Here is a 26,331-nt window from a genome sequence, read left to right on the forward strand (position 1 = left end):
ATCAATTCCCCTGGGAGATCAACGACCGAAGAAAGGTGCTGTATCCTGTCTTGAAGAGAACCGGCAGAAGGGTAAATGCGTATCGATGATTGTTGACAAATTACATATAGACGGTCAGTTATACCGAGACTCCTCCACCACACCCTGGTTATTCTGATCATAATGTATGTATTCTTGTAATTCCAGTTAATATATACTGCAAGATGTAAGAAATGGCATGCTATCTATGTCAGGATTTAAAATGTTGCTCACTCTCATCTCACCTTCCTAATTCCCCCTCCATACTTCTATCACTCTCACTCTATACTGTCTTTGACTTTATGTATGTGTAATCTGGCAATGTTCTGTGTTTTTATTTGTCTACTCGTCAGTTGTTTGTGTAGTTATGTATCCCTACAAACTTCCAACAATACTATGGCAATGAAAAGGAATATAAAGGAGGACACCGCAGACTTATCTATGGGAAAGCATGGGAACGGTAGTATCGCTATTGCCTTGGATGCACTGTGCCATCACCCCCTAACTACCTTCAATGACACCCATTAAGTTTGTTAGTTGGAATGTGAGAGGCTTGGGCTCACCTGCTAAACGTAGCAAAATCCTAACTCACCTGACCAAGATGAACCCCAGCTTCTGTCTACTGCAAGAAACCCACCGCACTGCATCTGAGCACCTCAAACTCAAAGCTAAATGGGTTGATCAGATGTTTTCTGCATCATACAAATCAAAAAAAAGAGGTATCTATATTGATCAATAAAAGTATTCCATATCAAAATTAAACCACAATATCAGACCCAGAAAGGCGTTTCATAATGATTAATGGGATTTTAGGTAACATCAAAAAAACCATAGCTAATATTTATGGCCCCAATGAGGATGACCCAAATTTCTTTCACAATATTTTTTCAAAGCTTTCAGAATTTTTTGAGTCAATTATCATATTGGGAGGAGACTTCAACACAGTACTGGATCCAAATTTAGACCGCTCTCAAACCAGAAATCTTTGAGTGTTCTTGCTCTTGGGGATTGTTGGCGATCAAATAACCACATTCCAGAGAATACACATATTACTCACCACCCCACCAAAGTTTCTCTAAAATCTACCTTTTCTTAACAAGTAACTCTGCACTGTCCAAAATCACTAATCCAGAAATCCAGCCGATTGTAATTTCCGATTAGTTTCAACCTAATAAATGAAACAAACCGGAACCCTCCCGGCAGGTGGCGGTTATACACCTCACTTTTGACAGATAAAGAATTTAATCATTTATTTTCAAGAGAATGGACTTCCTTCATTGTACTGAATGACTCCTCAGAAATATCACCATCCTTACTTTGGGAAACAGCTAAGTCAGTTATAAAAGGAAGTATTATTTCATTCTCCACTCACAAGAAAAAGAAAGGACAAGAATAAACCAAAATAAACCAAAAAGCGACTAAAGGAGTTGCATTCCCAACAAGCCCACTCATCTTCTAAGCAAATCCGAAATAAGATCAGGACAATTACATCTCAACTTGAAACTATCATCCATCAAAAGACACAACTCCTTATGACAAGGACAAGAGCAAATTATTTTGAATTCAATGACAAATTAGGTAAATTTCTTGCCAATCGTGATAGAGAAAAATCACTGATTACAGTCATCAAAGATTCACAGGGTAGAATAACATACTCTCCTCGCAAGACATCACTAACATATTTAGAGACTTTTATAAGAACCTATATCACTCGGATAATGAATCGAATATATCAAACATTTACTCCTTCCTTGATGATATGATGGCTCAACTTAAATACTATCATTGCCTCTTTGGATGCACAATCTGAATGTCAGGAGTTAGGATGTCTCCCATTCCTTACTGAATCTATAAGGAAACATAATTGCTTTAAAAACCCACTTATCGCAACAACTCTGTGAGCCTGGTGGAAATTCCTCAAACTCAGTGGTCACACTCTATCTCCAAACAAATTCACACCGATTTGGCACAACCCAGTATTCCTGGCTAAAAACAGACCAATAATCTTTAGGTCTTGGAAAAGACAAGGAATTATTCATCTGGAACACATTTTTGAAAACAATTCGCTTCTATCCTTCCCAACCTTAACCCAAAGGTATAATATCGGTGGCCACGGCTTCCTTCAATTCCTTCAATTACAGCAGTCTCTAAAAGTTAAAATCAAATTGACGAACAACATCCTACAACCACCTGAAATGATTGAACATCTCACTCATATCGGTCACTTGAAAAATCCCTTCTCCAGAATATACAAACTTTTACTAAAAAGAGACGACACCTTATCTTTACCTACAATGAAATGGGAAAGAGACCTTGCTGTTCCCACCGATATCGACCTGTGGAAGCTTATTTGCAACAACACCTTTTCTATGAATCGCAACTCCAAAATGCAACTCATGCACTCATCCAATATAAGATTTTGCACAGAGCCGATATCACGGAACACAAAATGTTCAAAATGGGTTTTGTGGATGAAGACATTTGCTCCCACTGTTCCCTTGATACCAGAGTTGACTACTTTCATGCCTTCTGGCTCTGTCCACCTATCCTAGCATTCTGGACCAACATCACCAAGAAGCTATCAACCCATCTGGGTCGCAGCATTCCATTCTCCCCGTCTATATGTCTTCTCGGTGACCTCTCCTCAGTCGACCCACCACTGAAACACCACCAACCCCGGCTTGCTGCGCCCCTGGAGCCGATCCGCCTAGCTCTCCTAGTGCCAAAACTCATACTCAGCACATACACCACACAATAGACCGAGGGCTTGCGGGATGGCGGGGTGCAGGCTATGTGGGTGGGGATGTGGCGGACAGCTGCCATCTTCCCTGTCACACTCCTGCCAAAGCATGCTTCTTGTCCGTCCCAAAATTCTAATCCCACTCACATTAGCTTCGAACACACACACACACACACACAGGCACACTAATCCCACTCCGAACAACACTCCATCGGACCAGGTTCTGCGAGACAGGAGGGGTGCGAGTAATTTGCGTTCGACTTGCCTGAAGGACTCACACCCCCAACCCCGCAATTTTAACTGCAGTTACCAACAGCACACATTGAGCACTGGGGTTTTCCGGGGTGGCCGGTTGCTGGCGGGTCGGTGTAGGGGCGTGGTTGGCTGGGGGGCGGTCGGGTCGGGCCGCCCCCTCCAGGCCTGGTTGGAGTCCTGACGGCTTGCGCCTGGTGGCTTGGGATGTGCTGCGACCTCGCGGGGCTGCGGAGAGCACCGCCGGGTGCCTTCTGGGGCCCCTGAGGGGACTGCTTGTCGTTGTGGGTGTGGGTTGGGGTGTGGGGGGCGGCTGTTGGCCTTTTGCTTCTGCGGCGGGCGCCCTGGGTGCTGGGGGTGGCGGAGGGCCTGTATACCTGGCGGCCTGCCGGCGTTGCCGGGGGGAGGTTTAACATCGAGGTGCCCCGTGCTGGGCACTTGCTGCTGCTTGTATGGTCACTTGGCACTCATGCCGGGCGGGGCGCCTGGTTGGGGCGCAGGGCATCCTCGTGCTCCCTGGGACTTGGGCGCGGAAGTTTCTCCACAGCCCTCTGGCTTCTCTGGGGGCCTGGGGGTCTTCCGTGGCCGCAGGGCGGGGTACCCGGGGATCTCCTGCAGCTGGGGGTTGTCCGCGGGGCTGTGGAGTTCGGGGGGCTTCGGGGCCCCTTGCGCTGCTTGGAGGCGCCGCAACATAATACCAACCTTCTACACCAGTACCAATGGGGATAAGTCATGTACACTAATCGGTGGACATCTTACTCACACACACACGCACGCACGCACGCACGCACACCTGCTTTCCTCTCATTTACTGCCATAACTGTGACAGGAAGAGGCCACGGGACTAGTTGTAGTTCCACTTTTCCTGGACCTAATTCAGTCTTTCAATACATGTAATCCAACGTTCATGTTTTTGTGTAAATGTTGTTTGTTTCTATGTTTATTTGTCTCACCGTGGTGATTCTCCCCCTCTTGGAGTAGTGATCAGTTACTTATAGACCCAAACATGATGAATAGTTCTCCAAAGAGGGGGGTTGGTGGTGGCTCTCCATAACCAAAACTATGCTCTTGTTATTCTACAGGGCATCCACCCACAGTACAGAGGTATTGCAGCAGTTCTTGATGATTTAAGAATTAATAAAGAGTTGCATTGCAGGTTGAGAACTTGAACTCCTCTTGAAGACTAACTCTGTCCTGGATGCAAATGGCATACAAATACTCTGTGCCGTATGCCCAGCATGCTGACAGCACAGGTTAAAAAAATAAAAATAAAAAATAAAAAAATAAATCATACAACTTTTACACACAAACGGAGACATCATTGTGGAGGGGGCGTGTATCAACGTGTACCATTGAAGAAGAAATCCTGACATCACTTTCGTAAACAAGACGAGGATCTGGTTTCACTTGTCTGTGAAAACTTTTGTCTCCTGGTTGTTCCGGATTACGAGAAGCAGGTGGAGGAAGATCTGAATCATATCGTGAACCTTAATCTGACCAGTGTGATACATCCAAGTCAGTGTAAGCAGCGCGTACTGGACTTCATTTTCGGCGATGATAGTCAGTTCTCAAGACAGCAATGCTGAATTTGATATTATTCCGGACTTGGAGAACTTTTCAAACACTGGATTTCAACCTGGATGTGACGATGAAATGGAATATTTTCAAGAACCACCGGAGGAGACCAACGATATGTCCGTTGTTATTACAACGGAAGAAGTTGATGATGTGATGAAGTCCGTTGAGGTTGGTGATTGGCAGATTTTTAGATTTCAGATTCCCGAGACTCATATTATTGATAGGCTCTACATTTTGTTGTGTTGTCTGTACTTTTGAACTCCAAAATAATTCCACTTTTATAAAACATGTATATTCTTACTGTTAACTAAAATATAAAAAATAAAAAAAAATAGTTGTGTGTTGCGCTGTTCAACATTCCCTCAAAACACATGAACAAAGCAGTGATTGCCCCATTCTCGCGGATGTTAAGCAGCCATGTGGCCTTGTTTGTCCGCCAACCTCATTTGCATTCTGGGAGCTAGATGAATGAACCAAGTGTGGGTAAAACTTTGAAGGTGATTATCTCAGAATCACAGTTTGCCACACTCTTGTCATTAACAAGTCATAGCTTTAAAAATATATGCTTGATTTGCACGAGTGACACATTGTTTGGAAGATCTGATTATCCCCTTTCAAATGATGCGAGAAAAAAAATTTGAAAGCCGCCAAGTGACCCTAAAGTATGCGATGGGTCACATTTATGTTCCTCAAGTTCTCTCTGAACTTATTTTCAAAATTGAGTTTGATTTCTAAATATTAGATAAATATTAAAAGGTTGAGGCTACATGCTCCATCAACATTGAGTGACTCACCACTCTTGCTGAACTCAAACGGCGATCTTATGGTTCCTTTCAATACAAACATGCAGATCAAGATCATCCTTCCATATTCCAATTGATGCCAGGTCAGAATTTGAAACCGTCTTGGTAAAATACGGTTATAAATTGTACTTACTCGTGAGTGACTACAATGGATCTTCTTTGCGTGGTAAAAAAATTGTTGCGCTGACATGCCTCAGAGGACACGAAGAAGAAGAGCTGACGTCACTTTCTTAAACAAGGAAACCACAACAAATTACCACCAGAAGCACGAAATTTCACTTCTCCATTTAAACATTATCTCCGTGTTGTTATGGATTACAAGAAGAGGTCAGCAGAAGCTCTCAATCATATTGGGGAACTGGCAGCGGGAGGTAGCAGAGCGGGGTGCTTCCAGAAAACAATTACCAGAATGCAAATGGATGGGAGGACCCCGCCATTCAGATTCAGGGATGGCTGACTTCTGGTTCATGTGCGTGATCTGAAACGGCCACTTTCTTAAAAAAAATCATTGATATAAAACAATTAAAGCAGTAAACAGGAATGTTTAGAAGTTACAGAATAATAGAGGGATCATTCTGGTTTAATGAGAATGAACTTAGAATGAAAAAAATGACTTCAACTTGAAGGATTAACTCGAATTATGCATTTTCTAATACTCTTTAAAAATAAATGATTCAATTATTATTATTTCAGAAAAGCACATTCAACATTATCTCATTAAAGGAGTACAGCACTATCCAAATGTAACCATTTAAACCACTAATTGTGTTTCTAAATGTTTATTTTGTGCTGCAAATGTCTTGAAATGCTTTCTGAAGCTTTTTCAAAACCCTCATCTTAAATAAGTCATAGCTTCTAAAGTATTTGCCCACAAGTGATACCTTGTTTTGAAGTTCTTATTCTATACTTTTATATTAAGTGAAAAAATAAAAATGTCAAATTTTGAAATGTTACCCCAAAAGTATGCGGTGGGTCACACATTGGGTCTGTGGGGTGACAATTGTCCAATGTTCTGTTTTTTAGAGCCGATTCTTATTTTAAGTACATATCACTATCTCACCAGACTATAGATAAATATATTTGTACAATATGGCTGTACACATTTACTACACCAGTATATTTACCAATACATTCATATTGCCACACACTGCTGCTGTATATGCTTTGTAGTCACTTTAGCGTAACTGCCTGCTTCCCATATTTGGCTCAAAAGTTAGCATACACAAGCTCGACTCCCTGATATATACCGTTTATAAATGGGTACTTATTTCCTTATAATTAGTTTACATTTTTTATCTTCTCCTGTAATTGTAATCTTAAAGTGGTTGATTTGTGTGCCCCAAAGAAGCTGGAGCTATGCTGTCTGGCACCTCTGTGCCTGGTACATTTAGTCATTAAGCAGACGCTTTTATCCGAAGCGACTTACAAGGGAGAATAACATTCAAGCTATATTGCAACAGAGACATTAGTGTACAATAAATACTGCTAAGTAGTGCTAAGTAATTGTAGGTTCGGAGAGGAGGTACTCTCTGAAGAGCTGGGTTTTCAAGTGCTTCTTAAAGACAGAGAGGGAGGTCCATGCTCTGGTCGTTTTTGGCAGCTCGTTCCACCAACGTGGAACTACAAATGAGAATAACCTGGATTGCCATGGTTGTACGGCCGGCAGAGCCAGGCGACGTAACATGTGCTTTTACAAGACCATTTAAGTAGGTGGGAGCATTCCCAACAATCACTCTGTAGGCAAGCATCAGAGACTTGAACTTGATGCGAGCGGCTACAGGTAACCAGTGGAGGTCGATGAGCAGCGGAGTGACGTGTGCCCTCTTTGGCTGGTTGAACACCGGTCACGCCGCCGCATTCTGTATCATCTGCAGTGGCTTCACCGCACAGGCCGGCAAGCCTGTTAAGAGAGCGTTGCAGTAGTCGAGACGGGACATCACCAAGATTTGTACCAGCAGTTGAGTGGCATATTGGGTCAGGTACGGCCTGACTTTTCGGATGTTGAATAGTGCGAAGCGGCAGGACCGGGAGACGGCGGCAACATGGTCAGAGAATGTCAGTTGGTCATCAATGATGACACCTAGATTCCTTGCAGCCTTGGTAGGAACAAGAGATAGAGAGTCAATTTGAATTCAATGTTGTGATAAATACCTTGTTTTGCCGGGAAGACCAGCATTTCCGTTTTCGCCAGGTTTAGTTGAAGATGATAATCCTTCATCCATGTGGATATGTCAGCGAGACAATCCGAGATCCGCGTCGAGACAGTGGGGTCGTCAGGCAGGAAGGACAGATAGAGTTGAGTATCATCCGCATAGCAGTGATATGAAAAGCCATGCGAGCGGATGATCGGGCCCAGTGAGGTGGTGTATATGGCAAAGAGGAGGGGTCCCAGCACCAAGCCTTGGGGCACCCCTGTGGTGAGGTTGTGAGGCACAGACAGCTGGCCTTGCCATGTCACACTGAACGAGCGCCCAGTAAGGTAAGATTCGAACCAGGAAAGTGCACTGCCAGATACGCCCACACTTGGAGTATGGACAGGAGTATGCTGTGATTGACAGTGTCAAAAGCAGCTGATAAGTCTAGCAGAATGAGAACCGAGGATTTGGCCTCTGTCACAGACAACAGGGCTGTTTCGGTGGAGTGACCACTTTTGAACCCAGATTGAAGTGTATCGAGAAGGGTCTCTAGACAGGTATTCTGTTACCTGTCTAGAGACCGCCCTCTCTATGGTTTTGGAAAGGAATGGGAGGAGTGAGACCGGCCGATAGTTTTCTACTTGGTAGGGCCATCCATGGCAGATTGGCCTCAGATGAGGAGCCAAACAAATAATGGTTCACAGGACCCTCATGCGAAGATCTGAGACAGCTGGAGTACCTCACCCAGATGAGGGAAACCCAGGACAAGGCCAGGCCCCGGGGTGGAGCTTAACTCAGTAGGGCACAGTCTGAAAAGGCGATGTGAGCGGTGGGCAGAGTGGGCCAAGGCGTGTTAGACCCAAGCAAAGGAGACCGGTGTTCAGCACATGGTAGGGCTGGGCGATTAATCAAATTTTATTTCCCACCATCCTTGTTCTTATAGCATTGAAACAATGTCTGTATTTCAGTTCATGAGGTCTATATCTACATATTTACATTATTATTTTAGAAGTTTATGAGATAAATATTTAGTTTTATCAGAAGTTGGTGTAGCACATGCTATATAGCATTAGCTTGTGCTAGCTCTAGGTTACCCTTCACTAATTCTATGCTACGTTGAACCTACCTGAATATTTATCTAGTTTGAAGCCTCCTGCTGTTAAGACACAGTAATTACATTATAGTTACCTGGAAGTACAGTATCGCTCCTATTTTGTGCACTGTCTTAAATTGTGTGTGTACATTTAAGTTTCACCAGTTTGACAGTGAGTAAACCTCTTAATCTGCACCCTGCTTCCTGGAGTCATCCATTGCTGAAGAGTTTAGCTATGCCGGATAGTTGGGTTACTGCACAGATCCACCAAAACCAATACACCTTTCTTTTACAGTGGTGCACTCTCACCCTGAGCCCTCCCCAAGCCTGGCTGTTTTAGCGCCTGTGGGCCGTTGGTGTGATCGTACCATGTGGCATGTTTAGTTGAACTAAAGGACACTTCACCAGGGGTTTCCATGTCTGAATCCCATAAAGAGTCGTCGCGCTGATCCATCATGCACATATTATATTACACATGTTATTATCAAACATGAAGTCTGACCAGTGTTGGGGTCAGGTGCGTCGGCTTCCTACGCTCTATCCCCGGCCACCGCGCTCTCTGGCAGGGCAGCGCGCAGTGGGTATGAGGCTTCCCGGAGCTGTCCCGGAGACGCGGTGGGTCTTCCTCAAACACCAACTTGAACTCGAACTCGCCCACCTCCCAACCCAAGCCTGGCGCGGCCCCCATCCCCGCAAGAAAAGAGCGATTAAAGAACGAAGCCGCAATTTTCATTGACGTCTGCTCTGACACGGTTGGAGAGCATCCCTCGGTCCGCTCCAAACGTCCTCGCATATACTATAATTGCAGAGTGCAGATTCGGGGTCTTTTCAGATTGTTCTCAGACAACAATAATGATTATATAATTTATTTAAATGTATATAATATAAATGTATATGTCATTTATTTTATTTGTCTTTTTCTTTACTTTTTTTTTTCCTGTTGAATTATATTTGAAGAAAATCCACTGTTGAGTGATCATAATCGTGATTATGATTTTTGCCATAAACGAGTAGCCCTAGCACATGGAATGTCACCAGGAGATGGAGGTTGAGTGGATCATACTCTAGACATAGTAGCAGCTCTGGAACTAAAGAGAGGAGAGGCGGGCTAGGTGACTTTGTCCCAGTCAACGAGAGGGTTACTTTGGGGTGCAACAAGGATTGATAAGACTGTTGTGTGTGCATACACCCCCAAAAGTAGTTCAGAGTATACAGTCAGTGGGGGGTGCTGGAAAACATTGCGCCCTGTGACGCCATAGCTACGCCTTTTTAGTACTGAGACACTTCAATGCCCATGTGGCTGTCAAGCTAAAAAGGTTTCCTTCCATGCTTTTAGCACGGAGGACCCCTGATTTGGCGGAAAGATACTTGCAGGCCAGAAGGACAGGAGCTGCAATGGTTACAGAAGCGAAAGTTCGGGTTTGGGAGAAGTTTGGAGAGACGATGGATCTGGCCTTCAAAATTTTCTGGCAAACCATCCGATGGCTCAGGAGGGGAAAGTAGCACACTGCCCAGGCGGTTATTAGCAAGGATAGGGAAGTGCTGACCTCGACTAAGATTATCGTCGGGAGGTAGAAGGAACACTTTGAGGAACTCCTTCTGGGAGATCAGAATCATTCTGCTTGGCGGAAGTCACTGACGAAATCAGGAAACTATGCAGCAGCAAATCGCCGGGGTTGTACAAGATATTGTTGTGGGGCTGTCATTGTTGCTATGCCTTTTCAGTTTTGCATGGATGTCAGAAACAGTAGACACTAAGCTTTTGGGTCTATGCCTTTTAAAGATCAAGTTTTCCTATTTTCCTCATCTCCCTTTGGGGGTGTACCGAACACATCCAACTGGCAGTAGTCCCCGGGCACCAAAGCAGGCACCACTGGGGGGATTACACACCAATCAGCCACAACAGTAAAACCACAGCTGAATTAAATAACATTGCTCATCTGGTTAGAATGGCACCTGTAAAGGGGTGGGATATATCAACTTCCAAAAAGTGAACAGTCAGTTCTTGAAGTTGATTTGTTGGAAGAATGGGAAAAATGGGCGAAAAGTGGGCAAGCGTAAGGATCTGAGCAACTTTGACAAGGGCCAAATTGTGATAGCTAGACAACTGGCACAGCATCTCCAAAAGAGCAGGTCTTGTGGGGTGTTCCCGGTATGCAGTGGTTAACTAGGGGTGCAATGGATCACAAAACTCACAGTTCGGATCACGGCATCACGGTTTTGAGTCACAAATCGGGTCATTTTTCGGATAGGCAAAACAAAAAAATAAGCTTTGCTTTCCATTCATTCTGTAAAACACTTAAAGCAAGGAACTTTTGCCCTTAACCTTAAATTAAAACAAGATGTCCAATGTTTAAATAAAATCTTAAAATATATAAAATATGAAATTCTCAATTGTTAAATTTAAGTGCAATATGAGGCAAACATGATATCTATTTCCTGTAAACACGGTAGTGAATGTAAAAATATGATTAGATTAACTGAAGGTATCCAGTATCATGTTCAATTTCTCAGTTTTTTTCCAGCACTAACCCTAACCAGTCTTGCTTTGTTAAGAAAAACTCTTGTTCCTCAATAAGAGTTCAGTCACATTAAATCATTATGAATAATGTTATTTGTAGTGGAATAAATACAAAAAAAATATTTCATACAATTTCCAAAATAAATAAATAAATGTAAAAAATAAATGCCTGGGCGCTGTAAAAGTCTTCTCTTTTCAAAGAGCCGGATCATCCGGATCACTGTACTCCACTTCTGTGTCCACATTGTACTTTCTTCTCTAATCTTAACTTTTTTCCTATTTCTACTTATCATATCACAGCATCATGTTCCGTTTAACATTATTACCTTATCTTTGATATCTCTTATGGAGCGCGTACCGGTGCGTAGTCTCTGTTCTGCCCTCTCAAGTGGACAAATCAACATATAATATTGTAAAATATATAATTGTATTGGAGCGCACTTTCTTGTAAAATTATCAGAACTTGATCAGAATTATCGACCCCCCCCCCCCGATACAATAGACAGCGATACAATACACAGTTTATTTTCAGATAAAGTAAAATTAGAGATCATTTATGTTGGACAATATTACCCACAAAATTACGGGGGGAATCATGAACCGATTGTGATTTCAAGTTCGAAATTGAACTAATTTAGATCAATTTTCGATTTAAAATCGGAATCATGACACCCCTATGAACAAATCATTGCGCTTCAACACAGCACCCTGTCTTCTTTTCACTGCAACCCTACATCGAGATTTATGGAATTATTACTTTAAAAAGTAACAGTGGCAGTAAAACTATATTTCACTATGATTGTTAAATTTTGCAATTGTTACGCGATTCACATGCAGCCGAACCGTGGGATGGTGATCCAATCAAGCATTGGTGGGATGTGCTAGAACAACAAGCCCGATCCATGGGGGCCCCACCTCGCAACTTACAGGACAATAACAAGTTTCTGCTCCTAACATCTTGGTGCCAATACCACAGGACACCTACAGAGGTCTTGTGGAGTCCATGCCTCGTCGGGTCAGAGCTGTTTTGAGTAGCGGCACAAGGGGCTGCTACTCAATATTAGTGGTTATTTGTGGTGAATTTAATGTTGTGGCTGAAAGGTATCTCTCAGATGACGTGGGAAGGCCTAGGTATTCCCAAGGAAACACTGGAGGAAGTTGTTGGGGAAAATTACACCCGGGGAGATTTGCTAAGCCTGCTGCCTCTGCGACCTGGACCCAGATATTTAAAGGGAAATTAATGGCAATGGTCAGACTTACCTGTGCCAACCTCTGTTGACTGTCTGGATCTCCTGGCCTGGCTATTGCTCTCTTGGTCTCTTCGATCAGGTTGGCAGACTTGTCCATAACGGCAGCGGCACAGTCCAGCATTGCATCCCGGGCCTGGGGGTCCGCTGTGGTAGCTCCTACACCCCTTGCGGAAGTGCCTAGTGAACGTAGAGCCTGGGCCACATCTCGAGCCGCCATGCCTGGGATGGGGTGGCAATGATGGGTGTGGGCCATGCTTATATATAGCGTTTGTTTTTGATGAGTAGAAACGCTTCAGTTTTTAGTTGATCCAAGAATAACGGATTACGTTAAGCAGGTGCCACATGCCTGTTTGCAATTTTCATCATCATGAATGGACTGACAAAGACTGATCCAGACCAAAAAAGGAGCTGTAAAATGTTTTTTTTTTGTTTTTTTAAACAAATGCTTCCAGGGGGGAGTCTATGTGTGATAGGTTTGCTATTTTTCAACCATTATTAAAATGTTGGTTCCCAGCTTTTCTATTGAGAAAACGTATTGCTGCAACTTCTCACTTTACTTTAATGCAGTCAAATTGGGCAGTCAAAATGTTTAAGCCTAAAAAAATTCATGCTTAATCTCCTTTTTGAAAGCACTCAATCAGTTTATGTTATACAGTATAACATAAACAGATGTAGTTTTAAAATTCAGTATAACTTATTCTGAAAAAGAAAATGGACGCAAAGCAAGCATTTTATCAGTGAAGGCAACCCTGTACACAACATTAAGCTTAGGATGTTACAAGTAGTTTTAAATAAAATGCGATTATACTGTATATTACAAAGATAAACTAAGACACGCCTGACTATAATGTCAGCTTCCCATTTTCGAAAAGCAGATTACATTTTCTTTTTTAGAAGGCTTAGACATTTGCCCCATTGGGCTCCATTTAAGCACAGTGAGTCTGTAAAAGTACAAGATATACTTAATCAATCCCCCGTGTATTAATACTTCTGTGGTGTATTAAACATTTAAAATTAATCGCAAAACATGCAATTTTCCCAACGTTAAAAAAATGCTGTATTTTTTTTTTATTATGTTGCTTGTTTGTTCCGATTTTATTTTTATTTTTTTCTTGTTTTTACTTTATTTGTTACTTGCAGAAAACACAGTCAGGCATGAAATAAGCACCGAAAGCAAAACTAGTTGGACAAGGATAAAGTATAGCTGGTATTGATGAACATCGCCCAGCCATAATTTAACATTTTCATCTGAAATTCAATTGCTTTAGTCACTATTGCCAGTACCTGTGTAGTTCTCATTGCCCTGGGTGGCCTCGCTAAGAAGCTGCGCAATTGCAGAGCTTACAGCCTTGGTGCTGGTGCCCAGATCCTGGGAACATTTCTCCAACTGATCACAAGAAAAGAAAATACTCAGATGTTTCGAACACAAATAACTTTGGTCTTTCATTGTATTGAGAAACCCTTTCAAACTAATAACATCTTGTCTTCAAGGAAGATATAGTGATATATGATTGCAGTTATTTTCACAGCAACTTGAAAACAACACTTCCATCTGAATCGTGCAAACACGGTGAAAAGTGATGAGTACTCAAACTTCAGCGTAGCTTTGTACTGCAACAATTGTCACAATTTGTATTGTTCTCAGTTAAAAAATGCTGCTCCAAGTGAGCGGCAGTAGATGGGTTCTTTCCCCCTTTAATCAAAGTCAGGCACCAAAATAGTGTAACAGGCGTTAGTTACTGCAGCTAAATTACACAATCAGTTATTCACACCATAGTTGTCTCCTAAAGAGGCTCATCACAACGTATGCAACTTACTACAGCTCGCTATATACAGTATACAAATTAATCTCATTAGGATATAACCCTTGAGGGGCATCATCTAGTAAAGTTACTGAACATGTTTACCAACTAGAGATGCACTGTTTGCAATTTTCTTGGCCAATTCAGATTCCTGATTTTTCTTCAAGTTTGACCTGCCGATTCTGATTTTGGCCGATTCCGATTTTCATTCAATTGTACGTTCATAATAAAACACTGACTTTTAAATATATTTTACATCATCGTCCGATCATTCTGAGTTTATATCCGTGATCAAAGAAATCTAATTTTCTTATAATTTGGTCTCATTGGGTATATCTGCTATATGTCAATGGCAAATACATCACTGGTTCTGATAACGTCCACGTGATAGGACAGCTGCACATGCAGACTACCACTGCAATTATCAGTGACCACAATAGATTGATGATTCTGACACTGTGTTTATTATTGTTCATTATTCCCCATGGAACAATAATAGAACATGAAACGATCCCTGAGTTCCATTAAAATACAATACAACATGGAACGGTCATTCAGTTCGAGTAAAATAGAATATAGGACTGTCACAAAGTTTCAGTACAATCAACTGGTCACTCACTGAGTTTAAGCAAGGCAACATAACTACTATGGAAATGTCCAGTTTAAATTTCAAATGAAGGTCTCTTTCACTTTTAAGTGCAAATATACCCTCACCGGCTACTTTATTAGGTACACCTTTTCAATCGCTTGTTAACACAAAAAGCTAATCAGCCAATCACATGGCAGCAACTCATTGCATTTAGGCATGTGGACATAGTGAGGATGAATTGCTGAAGTTCAAACCAAGCATCAGAATGGGGAAGAAAGGGGATTTAAGTGACTTTGAATGTGGCATGGTTGTTTTTATTTGTATTAGTAGTTGTTTTTAGTATTTGAGAAACTGCTAATCTACTGGGATTTTCACACACAACCATCTCTGGGGTTTACAGAGAATGGTCCAAAAAGAGAAAATATCCAGTGAGCGACAGTTGTGTGGACGAAAATGCCTTGTTGATGTCAGAGGAGAATGGGCAGACACGTGACAACCAAGGTATGCAGAATACCATCTCTGAACGCTCAACACGTGGAACCTTGAAACAGATGGGCTACAGCAGCAGAAGACCACACCGGGTGCCACTCCTGTCAGCTAAGAACGGGAAACTGAGGCTACAATTCGCACAGGCTCACCAAAAATGGACAATAGAAGATTGCCAAAACGTTGCCTGGTCCGATGAGTCTCGATTTCAGCTGCAACATTCAGATGGTAGGGCCAGAATTTGGCGTAAATAACATGAAAGCATGGATCCATCCTGCCTTGTATCAAGGGTTGAGGCTGGTGGTGGCGGTGTAATGGTGTGGGGGATATTTTCTTAGCACACTTTGGGCCCCTTAGTACCAATTGAGCATGGTTTAAACGCCACAGCATACCTGAGTGTCTTCTGATGGCCACTTCCAGCAGGATAATGCACCATGTCACAAAGCTCAAATCATCTCAAACTGGTTTCTTGAGCATGACAATGAGTTCACTGTACTCCAATGGCCTCCACAGTAACCAGATCTCAATCCAATAGAGCACCTTTGGGATGTGGTGGAACGGGAGATTCGCATCATGGATGTGCAGCCGACAAATCTGCAGCAACTGCGTGATGCTATCATGTCAATATGGACCAAAATCTCTGAGGAATGTTTCCAACCCCTTGTTGAATCTATGCCATGTAGAATTAAGGCAGTATTAAAGGCAAAATGGGGGCCAACCCGGTACTAGCAAGGTGTACCTAATAAAGTGGCCGGTGAGTGAAACTTTCTATTATGTTTGCACTTTCAAAGTAAAGTACTTGCCATTCCAAAATAAATTGCAATCATTCGCTCATTCCTTTGCCCACTGTGCATTAAATCAACTGAACCAAATCGAACGACTGGCTTTACTCAGTGACTCGTCAAGAACAGAATCTAAAAAATTAGTCTTCACCTTTCATCACGATCGGAGCTTGTGCACTAGGAACAACCAAAGCAGACTGTAGAGTTGTACTGTAGTGACAGTGATAGATATGCAGTCTGCACAATTTTGGAATATTGTCAGGCGATTCATTATTTTTTCAATCTTCCTTTACCTTGAAGTATCTCCAACATCCGGCATTTTCTTTCAGTCTTTTTTGAGAGTCAACTCCGCAACTACGTTACATTACATTGGTATCAGGTTTGAGTATAGGAGCATTTTAACGAGTACGAGCACATGAGCACAGTGTCGGAAGTGAAAATTTGACCAGCACAGAATCTGCTATATCTGACACTGATCGACTGGTTACCAGTCTTTGTTTTGTAGTTGTTTGACTGTTTTCTGGAATTAAATTACATTTTATTAAATTAAATAAGCTAGTTTCACCTGGCATTTTGTACCTGCGTATTTTGACCAAGAATTGCGGAAACTCCAGGAAATGTATTCAGATTCAGATGAGAAGGTCCGTACCAGTTTCATCCTGGTGTGTCGGGCTGCATGCTTACATTGTTAGGCATTGATCAGATTACATGTGAAACTTTGAGCTCACCGTCTCCCCAGGAAGAGGTTTGAGTTTGCCGTTGTTGGCTGAAGCCTTAGCTTCTTGCATGTCCTTCTCCAGGCCTCGGACCACGGACAGGGCACTATCTATCTCAAGAGGACCGCAGGCTTCCTGAGCCTGTGGCATGTACATACATACATGGTCAATAAACCATCACCAATGTAACTTAAAAGCAATTACAAATATTTACGCACCTTTTGTGAGGCTGTGCGCAGCTCAGCCAGTGCAGTGGACAGGTTCTTGGCACACTGGTTGAGCTGCATTGCAGATGCCTGATCGCCAATGGTTGGGACCGTGGCCTTAGCAGATGTCACCATCTTAGCACCGGGCTGAAATAGGGGGAAAGAAGAGTAGCAGACAGAGTTTACGTAAGGAGTAACTACTAATGGATAACATTTAGAAGAAAATAAATAGACTCGATACTTAAAGGATAGGTTGGCAATTCTTTAACCGAAGCCTTATTGAAATGTTGGTTCTAGGGCTATACCCGACTCGAATTCTGTCAGTCGAATCGCATTCGGCTGTTAATGCGAATGTTTGACTATTCAGCGGGGCGGGGCACAGGCAACTGTTCCTCCGTGCCCCATCCCTCCAAATAAAATAACGGTGGGGGCACGAGCGATTGTCCCTCCGCGATTGTTCCTCCGTGCCCTATCCCTCCAAATAAAATAAAAAACAGTTGTTATTTATTTAATAAAGGTTTTGGAGAGGCTTACTGATTATTTTGCACCTATCACCAATCTAAGAACGTAAAAGCCTCGAAAGGGCAGCCCCCGCCCCCAAATGTGCAGGCTACCTACTGCAGCGAACGTTATGCTTCGGAGGGACAGCCGCCAAGCAAAAGGTAGTTCAAAATAAAATGTGATATTACTGTTATTCAAAACATGTTCAAAAAATACAGTAAGATATATATATATATATATATAATCTCAACTGGCTTGAAATCTGCACAAATCTTCTGGATATAGAATAAATATTTTTTGGATTGTTTGAAGCTATTTTGGCTGCTTTGTTTATGAGTGCACTTGACACAGTGCTTTCCAACCCCCCAACATGTAGAGTAATTTTTATAGTCAGTGAAATACTGTGTGTTGTACAGAATGAACCAAGCTCTATTGTGACTAATGTTATGATAATACATGATATGAATGGTTTTCAGACCTGGAGGAAATTTTGGCTGGCGCCAATGAGAGACAACTGGGCACTTGGGCTGTCTGGCTGGGACTGGCTGCCTCGTACTCCCTGGACCAGCTGTGGGATTTGATCAGCGACCACCTGCCAATCATAACCAAATATAAGATGGACAGTACAGTATTATCTTCGTATTTGAAGGTTGTGGCTCAACATGGTGCACTACATCTTATGAAACATGAAAATTGACACTGCTACCCTTACAAAAAGCCACATGATTCCACATGTGATCAAATGCATACCACATGACATTGCGATATGGCAAGAATTTATCACGATTTTATTCAGACTGGACCACGATCTCATCAGCATTCTTTTTCATGTTGGTTTTTGAGACTATTTTGCAAGTTACTGAACAGTACAACCAAACAAATTTCTCTATTTAAAAAAATATAGTCCTAAAAGGTAACAAAACCTGAAAGAAAAAATAACTGTTTGCTATTATTGGTTTATTGGCGTGTCTCTAAGGAAGGAGCGTAAAATGGCATAATTTAATTTTGATAGTGGCTTTGTCACTATCAAAATCTGTAAATACATTTTGTGAAATGTTAATTCCCTCAAGTTCTGTTAATTTCACATTTAAGTCTCACCATGCTTGGCTCTTAATGTAATTACCAAAGTGAGATGTTTCTGGATCGTATTTAACGCATACGTGATTCGTCATTCTATTATTTTGTCTTGTATTAATTTACAAAAAAAAAAAAGAAAAAGAAAATAGACTCTCAGATGGGAGCCAGCTCCCATTGTAAAAGCTGCCAGAGCCAACTCATTTGCGACAGACATCGCTTTCTCCGCTGCACGTACGCATTCCCCATTTCTCCAAACAAAACCAATATAAATTGTGTTTTTTATTTTCGATTATAAATTTTTATTTACGTTTACAAATTGAATGAAACAAAAAAAACACCGTGCCCCCCACCGTTCCTGCGCTCTGTGCATATGTTTGTGTCTTTTTTTCTGCTGCAGGCTTCCTGATTAACAAATCACAGACAAGCAAATAGTGTGATTTAAGATGTGGCTGAGAAAACAAATTCCGATGCGCGTATGAGCCATGAACTACAACTAGATAGATAGAATGTGCACTGTAGCACGATACTTACGATCTTTCACAAGGCAGATTGTGTAGACATTTTAATCGTTCACGATTTAATACCATCATATCACACACCCCTATTCAACAACATGCCACCATAAGTGAAAAGCATTTAAAGATCTGTGACTTGTAAAGATGTGATGATATGTGATTTACATGTATAGCACATGTAGAATCCATGAGTAGCACATGTGAATCCCATGTTTGGTGCTAACTGATGCACTGTAAAATACAATATATCACATGGGATTCACATGTGAATAACATGTTTTCACATGCATTTTGCACCAAAAACACTCTTACATGTGGGCAAATGTGAAATCATGAGATCATGTGTATCCTCAAAGATTCCTGACAATAGCCAATAATTTTGCTGTACAATTAGCTACCAGGTGCGCACAAAAATAAATGTAGCACTGTGAAATAGCTGAAGGACTCGCACACCCAATCCTGCAATTTGAACTGCAATTACCAACAGCACACATTGAGCACTGGTGTTTCCCAAGGTGGCTGGTCGCTGGCAGGTCGGTGTGGGGGTGTGGTTGGCCGGGGGGGGCAGTCGGGTGGGCCCCCTACCATTGGCTGGAGTCCTGGCAGCTTGCGCCTGGTGGCTTAAGATGTGCTGTTGGCCTTTGCTTTTGCTGCGTGGCTTCTCTGCAGCGGTCGCCCTGGGTGGTGGAGGGCCTGTTTATCTGGCAGCCGCCTGGCATTGGCGGCGGCGGGGTAACATCGAGGTGCTGCTGGCTCGCTCGGGGGGCGGGCGGCTCGGGCAGGGTGTCGGTTTGTAACCGTAGGGCCGGGATCCGGGCCTGCAGTCCGTGCCTTGCGCCCACAGCCCGGGTTCTGTGCCTGTGGCTGCGTCTTGTGCCTGCACCTGGGGGTTGGTTGTATGTGTGCGCCCCTGGGGTGCGGGGTCTCCTCGTTCTCCCTGGGACTGGGTAATGCTCCTCGGGGCTGGGCGTGGGGGTTGCCGCGCAGCCCTCTGGCTTCTCTGGGGGCCCAGGGGTCTTCTGTGACCGCAGGGCAGGGTACTCGGGGCACACACGCACGCGCGCTTCAAGTGCACCCCAGCACCCTCCTGGTTGCATTCCTCTCCTTTCCTCCCTCATTTACTGCCATAACTATGACAGGAAGAGGCCATGTGACCAGTTGTTCCAGTAGATCCGGTTTTCCTGGACCTAATTAAATGTTTTTCAATACATGTTGTCGTCCAATGTTTATGTTGTCGTGTAAATGTTGTTTGTTTCTGTTTATTTGTCTCACCGGTGGTGATTCTCCCCCTCTTGGAGTAGTGCTTAGTTGTTTACAGACCCAAACATGATAAATAGTTGTCCAAATTGGGGGGTTGGTGGTGGTTTCTATAACCAAAAACTGTGCTCTTGTCATTCTACAGGTCAGAGTTATTGCAGCAGTTCTTGATGATTTAAGAATTAATAAAGAGTTGCATTGCAGGTTGAGAACTTGAACTCCACTTGCAGACTAACTCTGTCTGAGATGCAATGGCATACAAATACTGTTGTAAATGTGTTGTATGCCCAGCATGCTGACAGCAGGTTAAAAAAATAAAAAAAATAGCTTAAATTCACTGACATACACATTATACTGTAATGTTTTTAATTAGCAATCTCTCTGGTATGTATACTTGAGTGTATACTATGAGTAAATATGCTGTCATTTCTTTTAAGTTTGATATTTTTCATTTCAAAGAAGGATGATCTTAAACCATGTTTTAAATTAATGAGCTGTTATTCTTGTATTGTTTTGTTTAAAATCTGGCATCAAGGACATACAATAACAAGTGAAATGTATTTCCTGAACCATGGTGGAACAATGAAAAAAAAGGTTAATAAAAAAATACAACTATTAATAATTATTAAAAACAAAAAAACAAAAAACAAGCAGTGAAGCTTAAATGAAAGTTAATTTTCAAATTAGTCTTACCTTGCAGCTCTGGACAAGCTGTTGCTGAGCAGCTGGGTTCTTGTTTGAAGAGGCGGCGTGCTGTGCAGCAGCGATTGTCTGGGTTGCTGCTGCTGCCGCCTGTTTGGCCGCATTCTGGGATGAAATACAGATACAGATTTATTATGTGTTAGGGCCGACGGTCAAAAACAAATTGTCTGCGACATTTTGCAGACAGTCAAATGTGTATTTTTGTTTACAGCAATGGAATAAAGCATGTTTCTCCTTGATTTAACCTGATTAAATGAAGCAATTTTCTATAAGAAACAGCGAGTTCCGTTCCTATGACCAGGTCGTTAATTGAACTGGTCGATAAGTGAGGACCTGTGTTATTTCACAGTAAGGGGGTGTGGCGATTGCGAGCGCTAGTGTAGTGAATACTGACAGACTGCAGGAACAAGACTGAGACTGAGAACAGTGATACGCAAGGAGATGCTTGACGCTGAGACACCACGCACACTGCGGTATTGTAGGCAGCGCTCAATACAGACTGGTCAGAGAGCTGGTCGCAAGTCCGAACGGTCGTTAAGCAGGTAAGTCATTAAGTGGGGAGTACCTGTATAGTGAAAAGTAGAAATTTGGAAGAAATTATTTTTTAGAGTATCATAATTTCTCCAAATGGAAAGCCTGAAGAATCAAGAAGGGAATTTAATAATCAGGTTTCAAAAGCATGGATAATTATCAGTCACCACATAACTGCTGTATCAAACGTAAATAATGTCTTAATTGATGTCTCCAGCCAGTAAAAAACAAACAAAACAAAAAACTTAAACTTAACTTTAAGTTTGCAAAATGCTATTACAATGTATTGATGTATGGATATTGATTGATTAACACAACCTCACTAAACAAAAAACTTACCACACCACTGCAGCTTCTCACTTTACTTAAATACAGTCCAATGGGGCAAACATTTAAGCCTTAAAAAAATATATTTTTAGAAAATGGGAAGCTCACAATTTAGTCTTGTGTGTATTATCCAAAAATGTTTTGAATAACAGTAATATCACATTTCATTTAAAACGACTTGTAGTAATTTCCGCAGTACATCCAAAGCGCAATTTTGGCTGCAGTAGGTTGACAGTAGTGCCGGCACTAGTGGAACATCCCATATCTTGTCTATAACAGAGGATGTACCATTTAGGTCCGCTTTCAGTAAAATTTAGGATTTAGGGGTGCAACAGATCACGAAACTCACAGTTCGGATCGTATCACGGTTTTGAGTCATGGATCAGATTATTGTTTGGATCAGCAAAAATAAATAAATAAACAAGGGAGACAAACTTTGCTTTTCATTTATTCTTTAAAACACTTAAAACAAGGAACTTTGCCCATCACATTATCGGCTATGCTCCAACCGGGTATACGTAAATACTGAAATGAATTCATCCACTCACTGCAGCCAATCAAGATGGAGCAGCATAGCCAACATAAACCCCAGATGTGCTCCCTTCGTCCTCATTTCGAATTCAGACGTAACTTAATACAGGCCCAGGCATGTTCACATACACAGTGCCTTGCCGCACCCAAGTAGGAGTTGCATGGCTTTGCAAGGACAGCACCCTCGTGGGGGATGCTGCCTCACGAGCGCCTGAACCCACGGGCCACCAGCAAGACCGGGACCCGGGCATGTTCACACAAGCTACCTTGCCGCTGGACATCATTGAAGAGGGGGCGTGTACCAACGTGTACCATCGAAGAAGAAATGCTGATATCACTTCCGTGAACAAAGCGAGGCTCCTTTGGTTTCACTTGTCTGTGAAAACTTTCATCTCCGTGTAGTTATGGATTACGAGAAGCAGGTGGAGGAAGATCTAAATCATATCACGGACCTTAATCTGACCAGTGCGATAGATCCAAGTCAGTGTAAGCTGCGCATACTGGACTTTTCCGCGACGATAGTCAGTTCTCACGTCGGCGACTCTGAGAACAACAGCTAAGCTGAATCTAACATTATCACGGACTTGGAGAACATTTCAAACAGCGAATTTCAACCTGAATGTGACGATGAAACTGAATATTTTCAAGAACCACCGGAGGAGTCCGACGATACGGCCATTGTTGTTACAACGGAAGAAGTTGATGATGTGATGAAGTCCGTTGAGGTTAGTTATTGGCAGATTATGAACAAGGAGTAATGCAAAATTTTCTCAAGTTTACCTGCAAATGAAAAGAAAATGAAAAGAGGCCCCAACTCAGAGTGTAGCTGGGGTAGGGTTGGGGTTATAAAAGCTTTTTTAAAAACAAAAGATGTTGTGTGTCGATGACGCTGTTCAACATTCCCTCAAAACACAAGAACAAAACAGAGATTGCCCCATTCAATAGGGTGTCAAGATCCCATTCAGCAGGGTGTTAAGTAGTCATGTGACAACTAGCTAGGCTCTGTTGGTCCTCCATCCATTTGCATTCAGAAAGCTGGCTGAATGAGGCCAAGTGTGGGAAAACTTTGAAGGTGATTATCTCAGAATCACAGTTTGCCACACCTTTGTCATTAACAAGTCATAGCTTTAAAAATATTTGCTTGATTGGCACAAGTGACATCTTGTTTTGAAGCTCTGATTCTTCAGTTTCAAATGATGCGAAAAAAGTCAAATGCCACCAAATAACCCTAAAGTGACGGCACTAAACACAGGGTTTAGTGACTAACACTCTCTCTGTGGATACAGTGTGTGTAGTAGTTGTGTATTTAGTTGCTTTCCATTGGCCATTCAGTAGGCCACGATGGATTGCCAGGGTCGCGGTGTGCATAGATTATGTTCACTGGCTGCCCTTTGGCTGCTTTAGCCTGCACCCTGGACTGCTGCGCACCGTTGCCATGTTCGGGTCCAGTGGGGAGTAGGGTATCGGGCTCTCCGCCCCTAGTATACTAAGTGTAGTGTAGCCCCAAAGGAGCGGAGCCGTCTGACATCGAACAAGAGTTACTGTAGCTTTGTAACTACAGTTCTATGAAGGAGGCGTAGCCCCTTAGGGTTTTATACCCCACAGGACCCCATCAATCTTCCGGGGGTTTATACTGGCTATGCTGCTCCACCCTGATTGGTTGAAGCAAGTGGATGAATACATTTTAGTACTTCCACATACGTGGTTAGAGATATACCAATAGGAGCATAGCGCCTGAGGCGCTACGTCTCCTTCATAGAACTGTAGTTACAAAGCTAGAGTAACTCTCGATTTACAATTTTCCGGGGGGCTGAAATTCTCAGCCAAGTGAAACACTCTATCAAACATGAAAACCATTTCTAAATCAATCAGAGGGGTTGATTTTAAATCAGCCAGAAATATGTATGAAATTCCAAGAATATTTATTCATGGATCCCTAAACATCAAATGAATACAGTAGTTTTTAAAAAAGATTTCTGCTATGCTGTGCTGTCAGATTATTTTATCAGATTATCCAATATTAACTAAACACAGTTTAGTCCATAAACATATGAATGACTTGGTTTAAGTTTAAATACTAAACTTTGTCAGGGTCAAACATATGAAAATCCCATAATACTTATCTCTGTAACCGTAACTAGCATTTCTGACAGACAACTCTTATACAATTAAAAATGATCTTTATTTCTGGACGAAAAATGGTAAGTAAGTAATAAGCAGCCATCAATATCAACATTTAAGCATAATATTATTTCTGTATTGTATTTGCATGGATACCGTACACAACAAAGCAGCCAGAAACAATATCTCTTTGGGACAGACCAAAGAGATCGAGCTACACAGTTCTCCGACATAATTAAAAATAACATCAAAATGTATGTTAAATGTGTATTAGTTGAAAGGAAGAAAACACCGGTTTCTTTTCTCCCAATATGTACCGATTTATATAAAATATTCTCTCACCTCCAGCTTGTTGACGAGCCGCTTTTTGATGGCATTCTGGGCGGCTGCATTGGTAGCCATGCGTAGGCCTTCTGCGGCTTCACGGAGCTTTTGTTGCTGTTCCTCGCTGTCGGGGTTCGCAGCTGCACCCTGTGGTAAGATTGTATGCACAGGGTAAATGCTAGTGTAAAAATATGTCACTTGAATTATGTGGTTTGAATTTGTGTTATGCATTTGGATTTTATTGATTTTGCACAAGTCCAAAAAAACAGAAAGAACTCCTTAAAACACTGACCGTAAATAATGATTGTTATTGTTGTTTCAGCTTAAAGGACCCGGTAAATTGAATTGCTCAGCCCAAGCATACATTACAGAACAATCAAGTAACTTTGAAAAACATGTCATAATGCCGTTTCCAGACCAAGAGATTTTTTGAGGGGTTGCTCATCATATACTGTAGTTTGAATTTAACAGTAAAAAAGTGTAGCATGGTGTTGTTAATGAAAAAAAAAAATTTTAAAACACAAAACTAGTCTGATTATGTTTGCGAACAACAACTGATCGAGAAGTGTGTGTAGTTTAGAGAAAACATGTATTCCAACTATTTTGGATGGCGTCCAGCTCTACATCTCCACTAAATCCATCACCGCTGCAACCACTGAAATTCAATTATGGATGCAAACCATCTTCCTCAAACTAAACTGTGATGAATCAGACATGACCAGCATCGGTACCAGATCCCTCACCAAAACCCCTACAACTTCTGCCACACCATCGATGACTCCACTCTGTCTCCCTCCTCACACATCCGCAACCTCTGAGTCATTTTCGACAACAACCAACAACCAAAATATAACACTGCGCGAAACCAAAGTGGAGGACCTTGAGGATTATATTGATTATTATTATAACAAGTACGTGATGGAAGAGGACCAGGACCAGAACTAAGAGAAACGGAAGGTGCTGTACCCCATACTGAAGGAGAACCGGCAGAAGGGTAAACAAGTATTGCTGGTTGTTGATAAACTATATATAGACGGTCTGTTATTCCAAGGCTCCTCCACCACACCCTGGTTATTCTGCATGTATTCTGGTAATTCTGGCAATTATATACGTGAGATGTAGAAATTTGCATCCTATCTATGTAAGGATTTAAAATATTGCTCACTCATCATCTCACCTCTCTAATCCCTCCCTCCCTACCTCCTCGCCACTCTCTTCAGTATGTCACTATATGACTAACTTTGCAATGTTTTTGCAAAGTTTATCTTTGTCTATTTGTCATTTGTTTGCGCAGATATGTATCCCTACAAACTTCCTGCAATACTAGGACAATAAAAACGAATGTTGAGGAGGAAAACTCAGACTTATTTATAGGAAAACATGAGCAGGGTAGTGTAGCTATTGCCTTGGATGCACTGTGCCATCACACCCTAATTAACATAAAATAACTCAATGACACCTTTTAAGTTTGTTA

The 26,331-nt window shown here is 42.1% G+C and overlaps 1 protein-coding gene across 1 annotated transcript in view; it reads right to left on the bottom strand.

Annotated features, from left to right (window-relative positions):
* The window catches only part of tln1 (talin 1), a 172,781-nt gene that overhangs the window by 86,950 nt on the left and 59,500 nt on the right, over window positions 1-26,331 (bottom strand). Inside the window, exons 21-27 of the mRNA XM_080017830.1 lie at window positions 24,876-25,004; window positions 21,015-21,128; window positions 17,951-18,064; window positions 16,984-17,118; window positions 16,778-16,906; window positions 13,675-13,777; window positions 12,401-12,609 (exon numbers count right to left, since the gene is read on the bottom strand). Of these exons, the coding sequence (XP_079873956.1) occupies window positions 12,401-12,609; window positions 13,675-13,777; window positions 16,778-16,906; window positions 16,984-17,118; window positions 17,951-18,064; window positions 21,015-21,128; window positions 24,876-25,004 (933 nt within the window). The remainder of the gene's footprint in view (window positions 1-12,400; window positions 12,610-13,674; window positions 13,778-16,777; window positions 16,907-16,983; window positions 17,119-17,950; window positions 18,065-21,014; window positions 21,129-24,875; window positions 25,005-26,331) is intronic.

Source organism: Zeus faber, assembly GCF_960531495.2.
Source record: "Zeus faber genome assembly, chromosome: 17".
Classification (NCBI taxonomy): domain Eukaryota; kingdom Metazoa; phylum Chordata; class Actinopteri; order Zeiformes; family Zeidae; genus Zeus; species Zeus faber.